The sequence below is a fragment of the Nycticebus coucang genome, chromosome 2 (genome assembly GCF_027406575.1).
Source record: "Nycticebus coucang isolate mNycCou1 chromosome 2, mNycCou1.pri, whole genome shotgun sequence".
In the NCBI taxonomy this organism is placed as follows: Eukaryota; Metazoa; Chordata; class Mammalia; order Primates; family Lorisidae; genus Nycticebus; species Nycticebus coucang.
This window is the reverse complement of record NC_069781.1, coordinates 167,316,973-167,339,573: the sequence shown is the minus strand read 5'-3', so window position 1 is coordinate 167,339,573 and position 22,601 is coordinate 167,316,973. Positions and strand designations below refer to the sequence as shown.

The 22,601-nt window shown below is 47.4% G+C and overlaps 2 protein-coding genes across 4 annotated transcripts in view; both read right to left on the bottom strand.

The window, feature by feature from the left end:
• Positions 1-3,775, bottom strand: part of HAS3 (hyaluronan synthase 3) — a 36,371-nt gene extending 32,596 nt beyond the window's left edge. For both annotated transcript variants that reach the window (XR_008383009.1, XM_053605037.1), the window contains exon 1: positions 3,589-3,775. The gene's annotated coding sequence lies outside the window, so the exon portion shown is untranslated. The remainder of the gene's footprint in view (positions 1-3,588) is intronic.
• Positions 3,776-10,907: 7,132 nt separating this feature from the next.
• The window catches only part of TANGO6 (transport and golgi organization 6 homolog), a 200,973-nt gene continuing 189,279 nt past the window's right edge, over positions 10,908-22,601 (bottom strand). Inside the window, exon 18 of one of the 2 annotated variants that reach the window (XM_053604717.1) lies at positions 10,908-12,151. In XM_053604717.1, coding sequence (XP_053460692.1) covers positions 11,975-12,151 — 177 coding nt within the window. In that variant the 3' untranslated portion in view covers positions 10,908-11,974. The remainder of the gene's footprint in view (positions 12,152-22,601) is intronic. The other variant, XM_053604725.1, reaches the window with a different exon arrangement.

Genomic DNA, 22,601 nt, shown 5'->3' with positions numbered 1-22,601 from the left:
ATATTGAGATCAGGTAAAAGAACAATGGAATTTTTTTTCTCTTTACCTTTTTCACTCTAGTCTCTGTATTTTCTATTAATAAGTATAATAATTTTGTAATGAAATGGCTTTTTTTTTTTTTTTGTAGAGACAGAGTCTCACTTTGTGGCCCTCGGTAGAGGGCCGTGGCATCACACAGCTCACAGCAACCTCCAACTCCTGGGCTTAAGCCATTCTCTTGCCTCAGCCTCCCGAGTAGCTGGGACTACAGGCACCTGCCACAACTCCCGGCTATTTTTTGGTTGCAGTTTGGCCGGGGCCGGGTTTGAACCCGCCACCCTTGGTATATGGGGCTGGCGCCTTACCGACTGAGCCACAGGTGCCGCCCATGAAATGGCATTTTAAGGCCAAGTGTCATGGTGTTCTTCTGTATTCCCAGCTCCTTGGGAGGTGGAGGCAGGAGGATTGCTTGAACCCAATTATTCAAGGCCAACCTGGGCAACATAGTGAGAACTCTTGTCTCTTAGAAAAGAAAGAAAGAAGAGAATAAGTATTTTAAATGGCATGAGGTCACAGAATTTCCTTCTAAACTAGTTTGGGTGGAGTACAGTTTGTATCATACTGAGTTCATGTACAATCTACAATGAAAGCAGTAAATAAAGTTGGGAGGGCTAGGATATGGGAGTAGTGGTAGCCAAAACACAAATGGTTTGCTTTATTTCAATCCCTCCCACTGTTCCTTTCAGAGAATTTAGCCTGGAAAGGGGGAGTAAGTGCTGCTGTGCCAGCTCCTCCAGCACCTTCAAGTGAATGAGGAAAAGGCACGTGGCTCGGCTGGCACACCACAGCTGCCACCCACTTTCCCTGATCCTGGGTAAGAGAAGGAGGTGCACATTAAATATGAGCCCCTAAAAGCATACTCTCCCTGAACACTATTTCCAAAGATGAAGTCAACAGCAGTGCCCTCCTGCCCAAGGAGCTCCCCAGGAGATGTTCTCTCCCTTGGGTGTTGTAAACCTCCCCCATGTCTACCTAGCACGTGCACACAACTCACGTGACATGCAAGGGTGCAACACACCTCCCCAGACCCTAGCAGGATAGTCCCTGTCTGCATCCAGAATTGGCAGATCAGCAGGAGGGGGACAAACCCGTTAGGGTGATGTTCTAAATTCATTTGGCTCCTTTTTTTTTTGTTTGTAGAGACAGAGTCTTACTTTATCGCCCTTGGTAGAGTGCTGTGGCATCACAGCTCACAGCAACCTCCAACTCCTGGGCTTAGGCGATTCTCTTGCCTCAGCCTCCCGAGTAGCTGGGACTACAGGTGCCTGCCACAAAGCCCAGCTATTTTTTTGTTGCAGTTTGGTTGGGCTGAGTTTGAACCCTCCACCCGTGGTATATGGGGCCGGCACCCTACCCACTGAGCCACAGGTGCTGCCCACATTTGGCTCTTGTTACAACCACTAAACCATTTGGCACTTGTTACAACCACAACTCTTAAATGAATTGGCATTTCTGCTTTATGTCCTCTTTTTTTGATTAAAGACATCATTTGTGGGCGCTGGCCCCATATACTGAGGGTGGCGGGTTCGAACGCAGCCCCGGCCAAACTACAACAACAACAACAACAAAAATATGGCTCGGTGCCTGTGGCTCAAGTGGCTAAGGCGCCACGCACCTGAGCTGGTGGGTTTGAATCCACCCCGGCCTGCCAAACTACAATGACGGCTGCAACCAAAAAATAGCTTGGCACTGTGGCAGGTGCCTATAGTCCCAGCTACTTGGGAGGCGGAGTCAGGAGAATCACTTAAGCCCAGGAGTTGGAGGTTGCTGTGAGCTGTGCTGCGACAGCACTCTACCCAGGGCAACAGCTTGAGGTTCTGTCTCAAAAACAACAACAACAACAAAAATAGCTGCCAGACGTTCTGGTGGGCGACTGTAGTCCCAGCTCCTCGGGAAGCTGAGGCAAGAGAATCACCTATGCCCAAGAGTTGGAGGTTGCTGTGAGCTGTGATGCCACAGCGCTCTACCAAGGGCAATAAAGTGAGACTCTGTCTCTAAAAAAATAGTAAATAAATAAACAAATACATCATTTGTCACTGTCACAGAGGAGGTCCAAAACTGGACCCTCCGTGAAAGCAGATAAAGAGCCCAGAGTAGGGGCAGTTCCCATCAGAGCTTTTGAGAGGAGTGATCCCCCCAAAGTACATCCTGCTTGCAGAATTTTTACTTTTTTGGCTAGGATTCTCCCCTCCAATGGGCACAAGCACACACACACACACACACACACACACACACACACGCGCGCGCACACACACTTTTCTCATTCAATAAACCAGTGCAGCAGCAATGCCGTGGTTCTCATGTCTGGCTGTTGCACATTAGACTTTGAAAACCTGCAGAGCTTTTCAAAAAACACTAATGCCTGGAACCTATCCCAGATCAATTTAATCCAGAATCACTAGGGGTTGGCCCCAGGCTTGAATTTAAAACACAAAATTCCCTGGGCAATTCTATTATGCATCCAGTTGTGAACACATCCTGAGGGTTTTCCTCAGCAGAGATTTGCCTGTACATTTCTGGCCTAGAGAGGCCAGCAGCCAGCCAGCCAGTCAGGCCGTGACTCAAGAAGAGTGTCCATTTTCCTCCCTTTAGCACAGTGGTTCTCAACCTTCCTAATGCTGCAATGTATTTTCATTGTTAAAAAGGGATCGAGACCCACAGGTTGAGAACCGCTGCGCTAGCACCAGGCCTGCCACAGTGTGGACACCTGTTTGAATTAACTGACCTTGAAAATTTAATGAAATAGTGAGCTATCATGCCAGAAGGAACAAAGTAAAAGAAGGATATGGATCTGAACTGGAAATTAGGAAGGAAAGCCAGGGAGAAACACAGAGAGCAGGATCAGATGGGTAAGGTCAGTGCCCAGGTCTCTCCTATACACCTGGAATTGCATTTCAACAACCTTTTTGTTGACAAAGGTGCTGCCTGTTTTTCTCCAGGAGGGAAAACCTTAGCCAGCCATTGTCACTGGGAGGACAGTGCTATTGGAATGACCTGTGGATTAGTTTCATTTTCTAAACCACAGAATTTCTGCACTGTGGGAGCTTTCCCTGCCCAAAGGATGGGGAAGGGTAGTTTCTAGAGACTCATGAGGGGTCTGAGCTGCTCTCTTTTGGGGACTGGAATCTCTCTTTCATACAGCCTTGGTATGATATACCTGCAGGACTGATGGGAGAGCCTTGTTCTTTGAAATTTCTGAATCTCCTCCACCCCCCACTGCCCCCCAGTTCTTTGAAGCATCAGTGTCACTGTTCTCTCAGTTGACAGCCTAATTTCAGGCTGGACTTTCTCTAGGATTAATACAGTCACTACAGGTTTTTAAGTTTTAAAAGTGGTGTGTGGTCTAATAAAGGTGTGTGTATGGAGGGAGGGGGCAGGGAGCTTGTTCTGGCGGCTTTGTTCTCCCAGCCCCAGGTGGCTACTGGTATGTGTGATGGCTGGGGCTGCATATTAGGAAAGCCCCACCCAGGCCCTGTTCTGAGCTGGCTTCAGCTCTTAAGGCAGATGGCGGTGAAGATGAAATCTGACGTTATTTAATAAGCCACTTACAGGTCCAGTAGCTGTCCTAGTTCCCAAGAGAGAGGTGCTCCTGCGGCTCTCTGCAAAATGCCCTCTCCTGAAAGCCACAGCTCCTGCTCTGGGCTCTTCTGCAGACTGTGCTGGAAACTGGGCCGCCACTGGCTGATAGAGGAACCCTGGGAATGAAGGAAGAAGTTTCTTTGCTCTCGACACTAACGTGTCTCTTCTCTTTGGTGTGCTTTCTCTTTGCAAGAATTTACCTCTTCTGGACCTGGAATAGAGAATTTTTTAAAAAAAGACAAGGTCTCCCTTTGTCACCCAGGCTGGAGTGCAGTGGTGTCATTGCAACCTCAAGTTCCTGGGCCCAAGAGACCCTCCTTACTCTGCCTCCTACAGTGCCGGGATTATAGGTGTGAGCCACTGTGCTCAGCTGGGAATAGTGCTATTAATGTATATATGCTTTGAGCTTCCTGGAAGGAGTAACAGTTAAAAATGATACACTGTTGGGTGGCGCCTGTGGCTCATTGAGTAGGGCACCGGCCCCATATACCGAGGGTGGCAGGTTCAAACCCGGCCCCTGCTGAACTGCAACCAAAAAATAGCCAGGCATTGTGGCGGGCGCCTGTAGTCCCAGCTGCTCGGGAGGCTGAGGCAGGAGAATCGCTGAAGCCCAAGAACTAGAGGTTGCTGTGAGTCCTGTGACATCATGGCACTCTACTGAAGGCAGTAAAGTGAGATTCTGTCTCTACAAAAAAAAAAAAAAAAGGATACACTGTTATTCTGAAAATGAAACCTGAGAACTGAAGCCCTCTTTACAGAAAATGAAAGGGTTAAAACAATGACAACCTTCGCAGAGGACATTTCTGAGCTCTGGTTAGAGTTCACAAGAACATTTGATACTTTTCCGTCTTACACACTTCTCTCTGCCTCCTCTGCTCCCAGGGAACGCTTTCTTAGACGTTTCCTACCTTGGCTATCCCATGAAAGCAGAATAAGCCTTTCAGTAAGCAATTTGCCAGAGCTGCTGAAGTATAGGAGCAGGTAGGCTAGGGAACTTTAACAAAACCTCGTTTTCAGCTTCTGGGGAAACTACAAGGTCAAACACAAGATGAGAAACAAATTTTGGTGTCTGAGATTGGGTTGTAGTGGGTCCTGAGCCCACCCACCCCCCCCGCCCCAAGATGAGGTCTATGCTATGTTGCTCAGGCTGGTCTTGAACTCCTGAGTCCAAGTGATCCACCTGGCTTAAGGTTGGGTTTTGATGCACAAGGACATTATTTTTAGAAAATCAGGGATAAAGCTTAACTTGATGTATTTAACCCCTTTACACAGCAGGGAACCATTTTCTTTGTCCTCACTTAGATACTAATAACAGATTTTATAATTTGGGAATTGGGTAGCAACAGCAGCCTTTGGAACCAGTCAGCCTGGGTCCAAATACTGGTCTGGCCACTTCTTTCTAGCTGTGTAACCTGGGGCACGTAATTAGCCTCTTATGGGCCTCAGTTTTCCCATCTGTAGAATAGGATGGTAATAGATAGGTAATAATGGTACCTACCTCACAGGCCCAGGATGAGGGTTAAGTGGGTGGATTCTGTGTCCAGTGCACAGAAGGGCATAATGAGCTCTTCACAGTGCTCACTGCGACCGTGATGATGACAGGCAGTGATGCGGAGCCACAACCACTGCTCATCTCAGGCTTTACTGGGTGGACCCAATGCTCTGAGGCACCCTAAGACCCTGTGTCCTGAGCCTGGTTTGGAAATATGGCCGCTATCTTGGGGACACTCCAACCCCCACGAGAAGGCATACCCTACACACTAAGGACAGAGTCTCAGAGATCAGAGTCTGGTAAATCCCCCCCTTTTTTCTGAGACAGTCATAGTTAATTGCCCTCAGTAGAAGTGCCATGGTGTCATAGCTCACAGCAACCTCAAACTCTTAGGCTTAGGGGGATCCTCTTGCCTCAGCCTTCCAAGTAGCTAGGAATACAGGCGCCTGCCACAGCACCCAACATGCTGTAGCTCAGGCTGGTCTTGAACTCTTTGAGAAGAATTCCACCTGGCTGGGCCTCCAGAGTGCTAGGGTTACAGGTGTAAGCCACCATGCCCAGCCTGGTAAAATAATTTTTAATAGACCTGCAGGGGCTCAGGCTTCCTCTCCAGGGTGAGTACTTGTAAGCCACTAACTGGTCCCTGTAGCCTGAACATAGCTACTGATGAGTGTACTTGCAAATCATGTTACTATGCCCGTTGGTGGTTTTGGTACACAGAAAATTCCAGCCCTGAATTATTTAGAAAATGATGTTAACATTTTGCTTTGGAGAACGAACTTGCATTCCAGGAGTATTAAAGCAGTGTCAGCTAAGTATGGGGGAATGTATATTGGCACAAACTTTTTGGGGGACGTTTTAACATTATACTAACATTAAAATTTATACCTTTTGATTTAATGTACAGAAATGAAAGAGCTAAATCTCTCTTAAGATTTAATGTACAGAAACACTTCAAAGTTTTCAGTATCCAAAGTTATGTTCGAGAATCATTGGAAATTACAAACAATTGGCCATCAATAGACAAACGCTTAACGAAGCTGCAGTTCACCCAAACAGTGGATGAGCCATAATCACCTAGGAGAGGGTCTGTAGGTACTGACGTGTCTCCAAGGCATATAACTAAGAAAAAAATACATAGGACACTTTTTAAGGTAATAAATAAGATCTGGGGGATTATGCACCAGTTTGCCAGTGGTAATACTGGGGTTGGAGTTGAGGTGAGATTGTGGGGATTTTTCTTTCTTTGGAAATACGGTATCTACTTTGGGTAGCAGCAGCACAGTGGTTAAAAGCATAGCCCTTGGAGCCAGCCTGTCTGGATCCAAATACTGGTTTGGCTACTTCTTACTAGCTATGTAATCTGGGGCAAGTAATTAGCTGCTTGTGGGCCTCCGTTTTTCCATCTGTAGAATAGGAATAACAATAATACCTACCTCATAGGCCCAGGGGAAGGTCAAGTGGATGAATATGTGTCCAGTAAACATATTATAAGGTACACAAACATTAAATTTGTTATAATTTATATAAAATATGTCATCTGAATACACACAGGCCCAAGTAGCCAGGGCCTGGCAGCTGAGAGCTCTGCCACTCCTTACCCTCTGGAGAAGCAGAGGGCCAGTCTCGGGGAGCAGCAGGCAGCTCTCAGCACGTGTTAGTGGGGCTCAAATGACCTCTTTGTGGGACCCACATGCCGGGGTTCATGTGTATCCAGGAGTATGGAGTCTGCATCTCAAACTACTCTCCTTGAAAGGCTCTTACTACTACACTCATTTTGAGGGGCAGGAGCTCCATTGTATTCCACAGATGTTCAAAATAGTTCATGGAGGGTCTTCCAATGTAGTAAACAGGATCCTGGCAGGGACCCAGAAGACTTGGAGCCAAATCCCACCGCAGGGGGATAACAATAGTTCGCCCCCCTGTGGTACGCGGTTGCTGGGAGACTCAGACAAGCTTATGGATGGAAAATGACTTCGCCAACTAAAGGAAATACAGAGCAACTGATCTTGCCACTGTGTCCCACCGGGACTGCCCTCTGCAGCAGGGGCACAAAAACTGGAGCCTCCTGATAGCAGGGAGCTACTAAGCCACTATGAAGAACTGTGGGAAGGACAACAGGGCCTACCCGTCTAATGATAAAGTTTCAGCCCTTCCAGGGCTGACAGGGACAGTCTGCATTCCTGCTTCCCCTTGCCAGCTTGAGCAGAGGGCGCTGAGCACTGCCCGCCTGCAGGGAAGAGGCAGCAGCAGGTATTGTCAGCCCCAGCACAAATCCTCAATGCCCAAGTGCCGATTCAGCTCCAAGCAGAGTGGTGCATGGAAGTCAGAGGTGCCACGTACTGCAGTGAGGCTGCTGCGTGTGACTGCAGCGTGGCTGCGGCTGAGGACTTGCTGGAGGACACAGCCAGGCCCTCAGAGGTCGAGGCTGCTGCTGGGGAGGGGAGTGGAGAAGACTTTCATGGTCGGAGAAGAATGGCTACATCTCATAGTCTCCCTGGGACTCAGCTCCCATTTCTGACTCTCTATACTTGTCAGAGACATTCCAGCTGAAATTTCTGTGAAAAGACTGCAGAAGCCTGTCTGGTTTTGTACAGGTCAGATGAATCATTCTCTGGCTTATCAATTGATCCATTTTCACAGGTTGGCCCATCCCTCCAATGCAGCCAACTGGTGGCGAGAGTCACAGGCAGGTGGCAGGCAGTGTGCTTCACTCAGTCACCTCTCAGACAAAGACAGCAGGTGGGTGGACCTAGGGCCAGTCACATTCACTTTCCCATTCTCTTTTGACCAACGAGAAGGAACTGCTGCTGCCAAAAACTGGAATGGCTGGCATGGTGGCTCACGCCTGTGATCTCAGTCTGCTGTGAGGCTGAGGTGGGAGGATCCCTTGAGTTTAAGAGTTTGAGACCAGCCTGAGCAGGAGTCTCAACTAAAAACAGAAGAATTAGCCAGGCATCATGATGGGTGCCTATAGTCCCAGCTAATCAGGAGGCTGAGGCAGGAGGATGCTTGAACCCAGGAGTTTGATGCTGATGCCATAGCACGCTAGCCTGGGCAACAGAGTGAGACTCTGTCTCAAAAAAAAAAAAAAAAAAAAAGAGTAGAGAACAACACAGGGCAACCAGGACCAAGTTGGGGTGCTATGAAAAGGGATGGGGCTATGAAAAGGGATGGGGCTTATTGCTCCCTTTTTATTGAGGAAGAAAATGGTGGCTGGGTATGGTTGTATATATTTCCTATTTCAGAGCATTCATCATCTTGACCTCAAAGTACCTTCCAAACGTAAGCTGAAGGGGCTTCAGGTAAAAGGAGGTCTGTAGCCACCCCTCCATTGCTCATCGTGGCCCCCAACGCTTGATGTGACCACCCCTCTCATTTCATCCCTCCCTTTCCTCTCGCTTTGCTCCAGCCACACAGCCACACAACCCCACCTCCCAAATCTGCCAGACATGTGCTGGCTTCCAGGCCTTTGCTCTTGCTGTCCCCTCTGCCTGGCGTGCTCTTCCCCCAGGGATCTTTGTGGCCACTCCTTCACCTCCTTCTGACCCTTACTAGAGTATCAGCTTCTCAGTGAGGCTGTCCCTGGACAACTTGTCCCAACTTGCAGCTTGTACCTCACATGATCCTCATTCTCTGACTTTTCCTTTTTTTTTTTTTTTTTTTTGAGACAGAATCTTGCTCTGTTGCTGGTGCTAAGGTGCCTTGGCCTTAGCTTAGCTCACAGCGACCCCAAACTCCTGGGCGGTCCTCTTGCCTCAGCCTCCCGAGTAGCTGGGACCACAGGTGCCCACCACAACGCCAGGCTAGTTTTTATATTTTTAGTACAGATGGGTCTCGCTCTTGCTCAGGCTGGTCTTGAACTTCTGACCTCAGACAATCCATCTGCCTGAGCTTCCCAGAGCGCTAGGATTACAGGCGTGAGCCACTGTGCCTGGCCTCTGACTTTATTTTCTCTATAGCATTTGCCACCACTTGACATTCTAGTTTGTTTATTGTCTGTGTCCCTCCACTATAGTATAAGCTCCCCACCAGGGTAAAGGTTTGGTCTGTTTTGCTCACTGTTCTCAGGGCACCGTGCAGTATGTGGCACATAGTAGGCGCTCAATAAGCTGTTGTTGTTGTAGAGACAGAGTCTTACATTGTCACCCTCAGCAGAGTGCCGTGGCATCATAGCTCACAGCAACCTCACACTGTTGGGCTCAAGCAATTCTCTTGCCTCAGCCTCCCTAGTAGCTGGGACTAGAGGTACCTGCCACAACGCCTGGCTATTTTTTTTGTTCAGCAGGCCTGGGCCAGGTTTGAACCCACCAGCCCTGGAGCATGTGGCCAGCGCCCTAAAAACTGAGCTATGGGCACCCAGCCCCTGCTGGCTCTTATATGTGGATGGGTGGGCAAAGCCATAGGAAAGTGAAGGAATGGAGGAAAGGGGTGAACTGAAGGAGCAGGGGTGAGGGGGGCTATTAGGATGTGTGGAAAAGTACGTGTGTGGAGAGACGATAAGGAGCAAAGCGAAAGTTAGGAGTTCTGATTAGTAACAGAGGACTTTAGAAGGACAAGTTTGTGCCAAGGAGGAAGAAAAACAAAGCAGAGAGGAAGCTCACCAGAACATTCAGGAAGTCAAACCTGAACAGGCAGTCAGAGCTTGGGCAGAAGCTGGGGGTTTGGCTGTGGCCACTGCTTTGGGCCCCTGTATATCCCTTGCTGTGGACAATGGGCCTGGGAAGAGGATGAAGAGACCAGGAAGGGAAAAAAGGATCAGGAGGGCTGGGGCCATGAGCAAAAGCCAGAGTGAGTATTACAGGGAGTCTAGGTGACCAGCTGCTGGGCAGAGGAAGGCCTGGGGGTGGGGGACCAGAGAAAATGGCAAGAAGGGGGCTCTAGGGTGAAGACATGGGTGGGGGCAGCAGGTAAGACGTACCTCTTAGGCTCTGTGCCTCACACTTGTGATCCAGCACTTTGCTAAAATAGAAGGATTGGCTCGGTGCCTATGGCTCAAGCAGCTAAGGCGCCAGCCACGTACACCTGAGCTGGTGGATTCAAATCCAGCCCAGGCCCGCCAAACAACAATGATGGCTGCAACCAAAAAAATAGCCGGGTGTTGTGGTGGGCACCTGTGGTCCCAGCTACTTGGGAGGCTGAAGCAAGAGAATTGCTTAAGCCCAGGAGTTGGAGGTTGCTGTGAGCTTTGATGTCACAGCACTCTACCCAGGGTGACAGCTTGAGGCTCAGTCTCAAAAAAAAAATAATTAATTAATTAAAAAAAACCAGAAGGATTTCTTGAGGCCAGAAGTTCAAGACCAACCTGGGCAACATAGCTAGAGTCCATCTCTACCTAAAGAAAAAAATTAGCTGGGTGTGGTTTGTAGTAGTGGCAGCTACTCGGGAGGCTTGGACAGGAGGATCACTAGAGCCCAGAAGTTTGAGGTTGCTGTGAGCTATGATGACACCAGCATACTCTAGCCAGGGGGCCAAAATGAGGCCCCGTCCCTAGGTTAAAAAAAAGAAAAAAGAAAAATCCTATAATTAACTGGCAAATGACTGTGTTTGTATATAGATCCCTTGGTCACTTGAGTTTTCAGAAATTATATTTTGGTTCCCCTCATCTGTTCACCCCAGAAAGCAAGATAAAATCCTGTAATAAAATTCTGTTCTGTGTTCTGCAAAGCTGTGAACCGATCAAGGAGCTCTGGGTGAGCCTTGTCAAGGTGCTGACAACAGGGAGGGCTTATCTGAAGCAGCCAGCCAGTTTCTCCTTTTTGTTATCTCTTAGCTGCAATCAAAAATGCAGTGGCCAAGTGTGTATATATATATATATAAATAAAGCAGAGAGACCACAGTGCTGTATCTGAAATAGTTTCACTAAACCTGGCATTAGGCCACCAATGTGCAATATACTAGGCAGCCTGCATTTAGTACTAACCCATTATCTAAGCATTCATCTTTCTAAAAAGGAGCAGGGGACCAAATGCAGGATATAAACTTTCCGAGATGCCTGTGGGTCTTTTCTTCTGATAATCAGGACAAGTCTATGCAAACAGTATCAGGAGGAGTAAGGAAAATGGCCTGTGGGAACATTAGGCTTACCCTTCTTCTCTGGAACATTCTCTTTTCTGGGGCTCATACCTGTTCAACTACATAGCTTTCGATCTCAATACCAGAAGACCAGACTCTGACCTGTTGTTCTTTCTGGTCAACATCATTTTATTCCATTTTGCATGTGCTGATAACTATTTCCTTCCCCTCCCCACCTCCATCCAACTGCATCTCACACTCTGAAATGCCTGTTTAGCAGCCAAGGCTGACTAGCATTGCCTGCTCCTCATCACCAGGAAGAATCATCTCACTGTGAAAGAACATTGAGATATGTGGCATGTGGGTGGCACATGAGAGAATGGCCAATTAATCAAATCCCATTGGTCATTTCTTTTTTTTTTTTGGCCAGGGCTGGGTTTGAACCCGCAACCTCCAGCATACGGGACTGGCGCCTTACCCCATTGAGCCACAGGTGCCGCCCGCCATTGGTCATTTCTTAGGTAGACATTCTTCCCAAATTATGATAGGATCTGACCTCCAATCAGGAAAAAAAAACAGTGTAGGACAGTGAAAAGAAGTGCAGATTAATGATATTTGTAATTGTTTTTCTATTAGCTGCACACCCTTTTGGCTAGATGCAAGATGGCTAAATAGATCCTTTAGGAAGGTCAGCCTGAAGACCCAAGTGCCCAGCATCATAGGGCCCACCTCTAGGGTCAGGCACATTGCCAGCATCAAAGAGGTAGTGGGGCCCCCTGCTGGAAGGCCTGGGTACTGCTTTGGCTGCTTGATGCCTCCCTGCCTGGCACATGTCCTTTGAGACATGGTCTAGGGCAGGACCACGATCTTTTTCTCCAGCTTCTGTGGTGGGAACAGGAAGTTCTTCATTATCTCATCCAGTTCTTCCAGGGCCAGATGGGCATGGAGCTTGGCCACATCATCTGGCTCCCAACGTACTACGTGCTTCAGCAGGTGGTAGAGATCCTTGAGAACGTCCCTCAGCACCTGTATAGAGAGACAGCCATGACCATCCATATCCTGTGCCAACATTTCCCAGCAGGACTCAACTGCCATCTTCTATCTGAAGAGTGCTCTGAGAAAACCCACAGGCTTCCTTACGAAGATAACACATGGGCTCGGTGCCTGTAGCTCAATGGGTAGGGTGCTGGCCACACACACGGGGGCTGGTGGGTTCGAACCTGGCCTGGGCCTGCCAAACAACAATGACAACAACAAAGAAAATAGCCAGAAGTTGTGGTGGGCGCCTGTAGTCCCAGCTACTTGGGAGGCTGAGGCAAGAAAATTGCTTAAGCCCAAGAGTTTGAGATTGCTATGAGTTGTGACGCCACAGCACTCTACCAAGAGCAACATAGTGAGACTGTCTCAGGAAAAGAAAAAAGAAAGAAGATGATGCGCGGCCTTCTCAGGTTAGGCTTCCCCTTGTGTTTCTCACTCATCCCTGATGCCTCACCAGGTGGCCTTTGGGGTCACTCTGCCTCTTTACTCTCTGGCCCAATTATGGATCCCAGGCCCCTTCCTCCAGCCCCAAAGCATGGCAGCGGTTTTGGGACCATAGACAGGCAAGACTGCCCAGATACAGTTGCACCAGAGAAACAGATTACCAGATTTTTCTCTCTAGCTCCCCAAAAGCCCTTTGCCAACACCCACAGAATAGGCATCATCTATCTTACAAAGTCCAGGAGTCTACTTCTTCAGCAATTGTACCTTTCCTTGCCCCTGCTTTTACAAATTTTCCACTATTTCTAGTATATGTGCTGCTGAAGCAAGCACAATTTTCCACTATTTCTAGCTTCACACCCTTCCCCAACTCACTTTCTCAATTGCAACCCTGCAGTAGGGAACAAGAGAAGACTCTGTGGACAGACTCACACCTGTTCTTCATGGCTGTGTTCCGATTTTAGAGTCTGACATGGAATAAGGAGGTTGCCCAAAGTATCTTCCCCCAGGATCTTCTACTTCCCTACAAAATCCTCCCAGCTTGGTGGTGCCAGTAACTCAATGGGTAGGGTGCTGGCCACATACACCCTGGCTGGCAGGTTGAAACCCAGACTGGGCCAGCTAAAACAACAATGATAACTGCAATAAAAAGAAAAAAATAGCCGGGCATTGTGGTGGCGCCTGTAGTCCCAGCTACTTGGGAGGCTGAGGCAAGAGAATCACTTAAGCCCAAGAGTTTGAGGTTGTTGTGACGCCATAGCACTCTACCCAGGGCGACAGCTTGAGACTCTATCTAAAAAAAAAAAAAAAAATCCTCCCAGCTCACGCCTATAATAATCCCAGGACTTTGGGAGCCCAAGGCAACTGGATTGCCTAAGCTCAGGAATTTGAGACCAGCTTGAGCAAGACCCTGTCTCTAAAAGTAGCCGGATGTTGTGATGGGCACCTATAGTCCCAGTTACTTGGGAGGCTGAGGCAAGGGAATCACTTGAGCCCAAGACTACCGAGAGTGACCAAATGAGATTCTATCTAAAAACAAAACAAATTTTTTTTTTTTTGGAAACAGAGTCTCACTTTGTCGCCCTGGGTAGAGTTCGGTGGCATCACAGCTCACAGCAACCTCAAACTCCCTGAGCTTAAGCGATTCTCTTGCCTCAGCCTCCCAAGTAGCTGGGACCACAGGTGCCCGCCACAATGCCAGGCTATTTTTTTGGTTGTAGTTGTCGTTGTTGTTGGGCTGGCCTGGGCTGAATGTGAACCTGCCAGCTCCAGTGTATGTGGCTGGTACCCTAGCCGCTGAGCTATAGGTGCCAAACCAAAAAAACAAATTTTGAAAGATACTGCCTTAAAGGTTGCAGTGATTTGGCCAGGCAAGGTGGCTCACACCTGTAATCCTAGCACTCTAGGAGGCCAAGGCAGGAGGATCACTTGAACTCAGGCGTTTGAGACCAGCCTGAGCAAGAGTAAGACCTTATCTCTCCTAAAAATAGAAAAAATTAGCTGGGTGTGGAGGCATACACCAGCTGCTGGGGAGACTGAGGCAGAAGGATTACTTGAGAGGAATCTAAGGTTGCAGTGAACTATGATGATGCCATTACACTCTAGCCAGGGTGACACAGTGATACCTGTTGTCAAAGAAAAAAAAAAGAAGAAAGAAAATGAAAGAAAGAAAAAGTTGCAATAATTTACTTTTATCTAATACTATGAAAATTTCTGTTTCTCCATATTCTCATAGTGTCATGTGTTATAATCTTTATCTCTGCTAATGAAAAATAGCATTTTCATTAAAAAAAAAAGAAATAGGAGGCTCGGCGCCTGTGGCTCAAGTGGCTAAAGCGCCAGCCACATACACCTGAGCTGGCAGGTTTGAATCCAGCCCAGGCCCGCCAAACAACAATGACAACTACAACCAAAAAATGGTCGGGCATTGTGGTGGGCGCCTGTAGTCTCAGCTACTTGGGAGGCTGAGGCAAGAGAATCGCTTAAGCCTAAGAGTTGGAGGTTGCTGTGAGCTATGATGTCATAGCACTCTACGTAGGGTGACAGCTTGAGGCTCTGTCTCAAAAAAAAAATAGGAGAATGTAGACACTAGCCCATTATTTTAAAAAGCCAGAGTTGGGCGGCGCCTGTGGCTCAGTCGGTAAGGCGCCGGCCCCATATACCGAGGGTGGCGGGTTCGAACCCGGCCCCGGCCAAACTGCAACCAGGAAATAGCCGGGCGTTGTGGCGGGCGCCTGTAGTCCCAGCTACTCGGGAGGCTGAGGCAAGAGAATCGCTTAAGCCCAGGAGTTGGAGGTTGCTGTGAGCTGTGTGAGGCCACGGCACTCTACCGAGGGCCATAAAGTGAGACTCTGTCTCTACAAAAAATAAATAAATAAATAAAAAGCCAGAGTTACTATATGCTATTTATTATATACAACATCATATATGATAAGCTATATACTATAAATACAGACTGTCTCTCTAAAAATAGGTTAAGAAATTAGTTGCACCCCAGCATTGTGATGGTTGCCTATAGTCTAAGCTACTTGGAAGGCTGAGGCAGGAACATCACTTAAGCCCAGGAGCTTTTATTTTTTTTGTCCCTTTTCAAGTCTTAGTCTTGGGTAGAGTGCGGGTAGTGTTATAGCCTGGGTAGAGTGCGGGTAGTGTTATAGCTCACAGCAATCTCCTCTTGGTCTTGAGCAATCCTGTTGCCACCATGCCCTGCTAGTTTTTCTATTTTTAGTAGAGACGGCGTCTCGTTCTTGCTCAGGCTGGTCTCCAACTCCTGAGCTCGTGCAATCCACTCATGTTAGCCTCCCAGAGTGCTAGGATTACAGGCGTGCCACCATGCCTGACCCAGCCCAGGTGTCTGAGGTTTCTATGAGCTAGGGAAATGCTGCTGCACTCTAGCGTGGGCAATAGAGTAAGACTCTCTCTCTCTCAAAAACAAAATCAAACAAAAAACCCCCAAAAGATGGCTTGGCACCCATAGCACAGTGGTTACGGCACCAGCCACATACATGGGGCTGGCCGGTTCAAACCTGGCCCCAGGCCTGCTAAATAACAATGACAACCGTAACAAAAAAAAAGCCGGGCGTTGTAGCGGGCGCCTGTAGTCCCAGCTACTTGGGAGGCAGGGGCTGGGTTTGAACCCGCCACCCTCGGCATATAGGGCCAGCGCCCTGCTCACTGAGCCACAGGCGCCGCCCTTTTTGTTTTTTTTTTGAGACAGAGCCTCAAGCTGTCACCCTGGGTAGAGTGCTGTGGCATCACAGCTCACAGCAACCTCCAACTCCTGGGCTTAAGCGAATCTTCTGCCTCTGCCTCCCAAGTAATCCTTCTGCCTCAGTCTCCCCATCAGCTGGTGTATGCCTCCACACCCAGCTAATTTTTTCTATTTTTAGGAGAGATAAGGTCTTACTCTTGCTCAGGCTGGTCTCAAACGCCTGAGTTCAAGTGATCCTCCTGCCTTGGCCAGGGCAGTGGCCAGTAGGAGGAGGAAGGCAGGAGAAAGGGCAACAGGAACAAGCTCCTGGGCCCTGTGCCTTTCCCACAGCTGCCCTAACAGGCCACCTTTTCTTCCTTGTATCCACAAGGCTCCTTCCCAGCTTAAGGCCTTTGCGTATGCTGTTTCCTAAGCCTGGGAGAACTATTTTCCTAGGGCTACTTTAACCTAGGGTTCCTACATCCTCATTTCTTTAAAATGTCATTTGCTCAGGGATTCTTTCCCTGAGCCCCTACCTAAGCAAGTCTTCATGTTCTTCATTTAAATAGTTATTGTATACGTTTTTTTTTCTTTTTTTTGAGACAGAGCCTCAAACTGTCACCCTGGGTAGAGTGCCATGGCATCACAACTCACAACAACCTCCAACTCCCGGGCTCAAGCAATTCTCCTGCCTCTGCCTCCCAAGTAGCTGGGACTACAGGCGCCCACCACAACGCCCAGCTATTTTTGGGTTGTAGCCATTGTTATTTGGCAGGCTCGGGCTGGATTCAAACCCTCCAGCTCAGGTGTATGTGGCTGGCGCCTTAGCAGCTTGAGCCACAGGCGCCAAGCCAGTTATTGCATAATTTAAAAAATGTTTTTCTCATGAGATCACAAGATAATGAGGCCATGCTTTACCTTTTTCATTCTGGTAGTCCCAATGCCTCATAAGGTGGCTGGCACGTGGATGATACTGAAAAAAATTTCTAGAGGCCAGGCATGGTAGGTCACACCTATAATCCTAGCATATGGGGAGGCTGAAGTGGGAGGATCACTTGTGCTCAGGAGTTCAAGAACAGCCTGAGCAAGGGCAAGACCCCATCTCTACTAACAAAAAAACTAGAGAAATTAGCTGGGTGTTGTGGCTGGCACCTGTAGTTCTAGCTACTTTGGAGGCCGAGGCAGGAAAATCCCTTGAACCCAGAAGTTTGAGGTTGCTATGAGCGAGGATGATGCCACGGCACTCTAGCATAAGCAACAGAATGAGACTTTACTTCAAATAAAAAAAAAAACTTATTTTAAAATAAGATTATGTAGAGTTTCTACTGTTCTGCCAAGCAGGAAATACATACACATGTACAAACTATGGAATACATATTGTACAATTTCAGTGATTCTGCAAATGTTCTTATATTTGCATTTAAAATTGGTTCAGCGCTTGTAGCACAGTGGTTATGGCGCCATCCACATACACCGAGGCTGGTGGGTTTGAACCTGGCCTGGGTCAGCTAAAAAACAATGACAAGTGCAGCAAAAAATAGCCAGGCATTGTGGTGAGCGCCTGTAGTCCCAGCTACTTGGGAGGCTGAGGCAAAGAGAATCACTCCAGCCCAAGTTTGAGGTTGCTATGAGCTGTGATGCCACGGCACTCTACCAAGGGCGACATGGTGAGACTCTGTCTCAAAAAAATAAAATAAAACAAAACAAAATAAAATAAAACTGACATTAAGGCTGGGCATGGTGGCTCATGCCTGTCATCCCAGCCAGCACTTGGGAGGCTGAGGCAGGTGGATTGCCTGAGCTCCCAGGTTCAAGACCAGCCTGAGCCAGAGTGAGATCTCGTCTCTAAAAATAGCCAGGCATTGTGGCAGGTGCCTGCAGTCCCAGCTACTTGGGAGGCTGAGGCAAGAGGGTCACTTGAGCCCAGGAGTTTGAGGTTGCTGTGAGCTATGATGCCACGGCATTCTACCAAGGGTGACAAAGTGAGATTCTGTCTCAAAAAAAAGAAAAAAGAAAAGAAAAAATTAGCTGGGTGTGGTGGGTATGAGGCAGAAGCTTGGGCCCAGAAGTTTGAAGTTGCAGTGAGCCTACGAAGACACCACTGCACTCTAGCCAGTGTGATGCTGCCTCAGAATAAATAATAAAAAATTGGTATCACACAATATAATGATGAACAGTAAAAGTCATGCTAATAATTTTTTTTTTTGTTTGTTTTGTAGAGACAGAGTCTCACTGTACCGCCCTCGGGTAGAGTGCCGTGGCGTCACACGGCTCACAGCAACCTCTAACTCCTGGGCTTCCGCGATTCTCTTGCCTCAGCCTCCCTAGTAGCTGGGACTACAGGCGCCCGCCACAACGCCCGGCTAAATTTTTTTTTTTTTTAAGAGACAGAGTCTCATTATGTCGCCCTTGGTAGAGTGCCAGTGGTGTCACAGGTCACAGTAACCTCCAACTCTGGGGCTCAAGGGATTCTCCTGCCTCAGCCTTGCAAGTAGCTGGGACTACAGACACCTGCCACAGTGCCTGGCTATTTTTAGAGATGAGGTCTTGCTCTAGCTCAGACTGGTCTTGAACCTGTGAGCTCAGGCAAAACTTAATATTTTTAACTTTTCTTTAGCCAATAATTAATGCTGTAAGTCAAAAGAGACACTGTGAAAGGAAAAAAATACGTATTTTAATACCATTAATGGTACTTCTTCCTTCTTTTCCTTCTTCTTTCCTTCCCTTCATCCATCCCTCCTTCCTTGTCTCCTTTCCTTTCTTTCTTTTTGAGACAAGAGTCTCACTTTGTTGCCCTGGCTAGAGTACAGTGGCATTAGCCTAGCTCACAGTAACCTCAAACTTCTGGGTTTAAATGATCTTCCTCCCTTAGCCTCCCAAGTAGCTGGGACTACAGGTGGCTGCCATGATGCTTAGTTAATTCTCTCTATTTTTATTTTTATTTATTTTTTTGAGACAGAGTCTCACTTTGCCTCCCTCTGTAGAGTGCTGTAATGCCTCAACTCAGCAACCTCAAACTCTTGGGCTCAAGCGATTCTCTTGCTTTAGCCTCCTAAGTAGCTAGGACTACAGGCACTCGCCACAACACCTGGCTATTTTTAGAAGCAAAGTCTCACTCTTGCTCAGGCTCATCTCGAACCCATGAGCTTAAGCAACTCACCTGACTCGGCCTCCGAAAGTGCTACGATTACAGACGTGAGCCACTGTGCCTGGCCTTATTTTTTTCTATTTTTAGTAGAGATAAGGTCTCGTTCTTGCTCAGGCTGGTCTGGAACTCCTGACCTCAAGTGACACACTTCAGCCTCACAGAGTGCTAGGATTACAGGCATGAGCCACCATGCTTGGCTCTCTTTTGTTATTTTTTTAACAAGGAACCCTGCATTTCATTTTATTTTATATTTTTGAGACAGAGTCTCACCATGTCACCCTTGGTAGAGTATCGTGGCATCACAGCTCACAGCAACCTCAAACTCTTGGGCTTAATTGATTGTCTTGCCTCAGCCTCCCAAGTAGCTGGGACTACAGGTGCCCACCACAATGCCTGGCTATTTTTTTTTTTTGCAGTTTTTGGCCACGGCTGGGTTTGAACCCGCCACCTCCGGCATATGGGGCCAGCACCCTACCCCTTTGAGCCACAGGCGCCACCCTACGCCTGGCTATTTTTTTTGTTGCAGTTGTCATTGATGTTTAGCTGGCCTAGGCCAGGTTTGAACCCGCCACCCTTGGTGCATGTGGCCAGTCCTGTAACCTCTGTGCTACAGGTGCCGCCCAAACCCTGCATTTTAATTTTGCACTGGGTTCCACATATTATATAGTTGGCTCTGCAAGTAGCCCTTTGCCCAGTGTTACCATGGTAAGTGCTGTCCTATGACCAAACTTCACAAAGGTGCTGCCCAATGTCTGCTAGGCAGTTACCTCCTGAGTCTTCTCAGGGAGCTTCTGAGACACACAGAAGTAAGGTCTGCTAGGCCAGTTGTGCTAGGCCAGCGTCAGTTCTCTGACACTGTCCCTACTGCCCTTTGATAATCTATCGGTGGGTGAGCAAATCCAATCTTTCCTTGCGGCTGGCAGCATGAAAATGAGATCATTCTGGAAAGATGATGACTCCCCACTGCCGCTGCCTCACGCTTACTCACTCATTTGATAGTCATTCTTAAGAGCCTGTAGCATGCCCAGGCAGTGTGCTGGTGATATAACACATGAAAGTGAATAACACATGAACCCTTCCCTCTGCCAGCTGCAACCTAGTGGGGAGCTAGGTGCACACACACCACATAGAGTGATCTACAGTCTAAGAGATAAAATGTACGTGACTCCACAGAAGCAGAGAAAGTCATTTCCACTTTTGGAGATGGATGGAGAAAGAGAAAAGTCTCCCTACATGTGAACAGGCCTTCACTCTGATATTTATTTGTAGCCAAAGGGTGGCTCCAGGGAATGGCATGGGGAAGCTTTAGTGAATCCTTTCACCCCTGAGCCACCCCAAATAAAGGCAGTTTCTAAGTAAGGCCAGAGTGCTTGCTATGCAGCTACAGCTTGAAGACAAGTCTCTTGCCTGGCACAGTGATTCACATCTGTAATCCTAGCACTCTGGGAGGCTGATGTGGGTGGATTGCTTGAGCTCAGGAGGTGTGGAGACCAGCCTCAGCCAGAGCAAGACCCCACCTCTAAGAAAACAAAAATAGCTGGGCGTTGCGCGGCGGGCACTTGTAGTCCCAGCTACTCGGAAGGCTGAGGCAAGAGAATCGCTTGAGCCCAAGAGTTTGAGGTTGCTGTGAGCTGTGATGACACAGCTTCTACTGAGGCGACAAAGTGAGACTGTCTCAAAAAAAAAAAAAAAAAAAAAGACAAGTCTCCTAATGCTCTCTCCAATGGATCACAGCCCAAGTGTCACATAATATAGAAATTCTAGGGTTTTCACCGTTTATTACAAGGCCATCTTTTATTTTTCTTCTACAGTAATCTTTCACCTACTCAGAAATGCCTTAGAGATTTTTTTGCTAGAGCTTCTTAACACTCAAAGTAAGGATAGCTTTTACTTGTTAAAAAAGGAAGCTCCAACTATTCTGTTCTTTCCTGGTGTGGGTAGGAATTTTCTCCTCCGCACTGCTGAGTCCTTAAAATAACAATAATGCTTGTGCAAACACTACTGCATACTTGAAGGGTGCTGAGCCTCTTGTTATCAGTTCCCGGATCTCCTTTTTTTTGGTAACTGAGTGTTAAGCTAAGGCTCCTTCTTAATTAATGGGTCTATCTTAGCAACCAACCCTGGAATGGCTTCTCCCCAATCCCTGTAACTCTAGGGATCCCACACATCACAGGACTTCCTCTGGACTCCCCAAGGATCAAAGTTTCCTGCCAGCCAGGGATTGTCACCAAATCCCACGGATCAAGGGCAGAATACAGGGAGAGTTCAGAGGTAAAGTTACTCACGGGAGCCTCCGTGGTGGGCAGGATATAAGCAATCCGATGGCGGAAACCTCTCATTAAGAGTTCAGCACACCTGCTACTCATCCCCCAACTGTATCAAGACCCAAGGACTCCAGGAAAAGGTGGAGGGGGTATGGGTGTGCGTGGGGGTGGTTACGTCTTGTCCAGAGGACAGCTAGCTTAGCATATTGCAGCTAGTGGTTGAAATAAACATGTTCCCCATCTGAGAAGCTCTTAGGCCAGGGATATCTTAAAGTACTACCAGATTCCTAGCCTGGAAATCTTTGAAAGTGGTGGTGTTCAGGTTCTTTATCAGAAGAATTTAGAGAGCACATGTGACACTCACATGCACACACCCCTCCCTGCCCCCCCAGCTTTGTAGGCTGTCAGTTTTCGGAAACACACAAAGCTGATGCTTCAGGGACAAGGGCAGTCTTTAGGGTTCGCTATGGCTGAGAAAGTCCAGAAGAGGCATGGCAGACTGAAAAAACTGTAGGGCAAGTAAAGGACTGCCTTGGGCACACAGGTGCACATTCAATAAAAGAGCAGGAAAACAGTGTTTGACTCTTTCAATGGGGTTGGCCTGGAACATCCATGACTGTAAAGGGGTTGTTCTTTGAGTTAAATTGAAAAGAAGAATAAAAAGCAAATACCTTTCTTCTTTTTAATTCCTAAGTTTATTTGTTTGATTATAAAAGCCATATAACCACAATCCAGAATATCTAGAAAATAGAGGAAGAAAAAAAACCAGGCTCTAGTTGGACTCTAACCTAAGTTCCATTAGTAAAGACATTTAGGAAGGAGTAGATTCATTTACATGTTCAAAAATTATTTTAATATGTTAAAAATCATTTACATTTCAAGGTGATTTTATAAATGAAACTCAGATGAATGAAACTGCTCTTCTTCTGTTACTGTTATGTGAAACTAATAAGATGCAACGCTAATGGTCACAAACAGGACATTTAAAGAAATAAGGTCTCGGGAAAGGTCTGATCTAGTAGAGGCATTTCTAACTCTAATTGCTTGATTTTAAGGGTAAGATGAGTTGCTAAGCATAAAAGAATAAAAAAGGTAAATGCTTGCATACATTGCTTGTACTTAGAAATTCAACCTTCTACAGGACCAACAGATGAGGCAAAAAAAAAAAAAAAAAAGATCAAAAGGAAAGAAAACTGAATTCCATACAATCCTATCAACCCTCAATCGTGGCTCCCTTTGTGGCTAAGAAATAAATAAGCATGAGGCACAAAGACAAAAACAGGGGAGCAACAGGGAAGTGAGACACAAAAATAAAAGGCAGGGAAAGACAGGGCAGAAGGTGAACGGGAGTTAGTGGCTGAGGATTGTCCTGGCAGAAAAAAAGATTCTCTTATT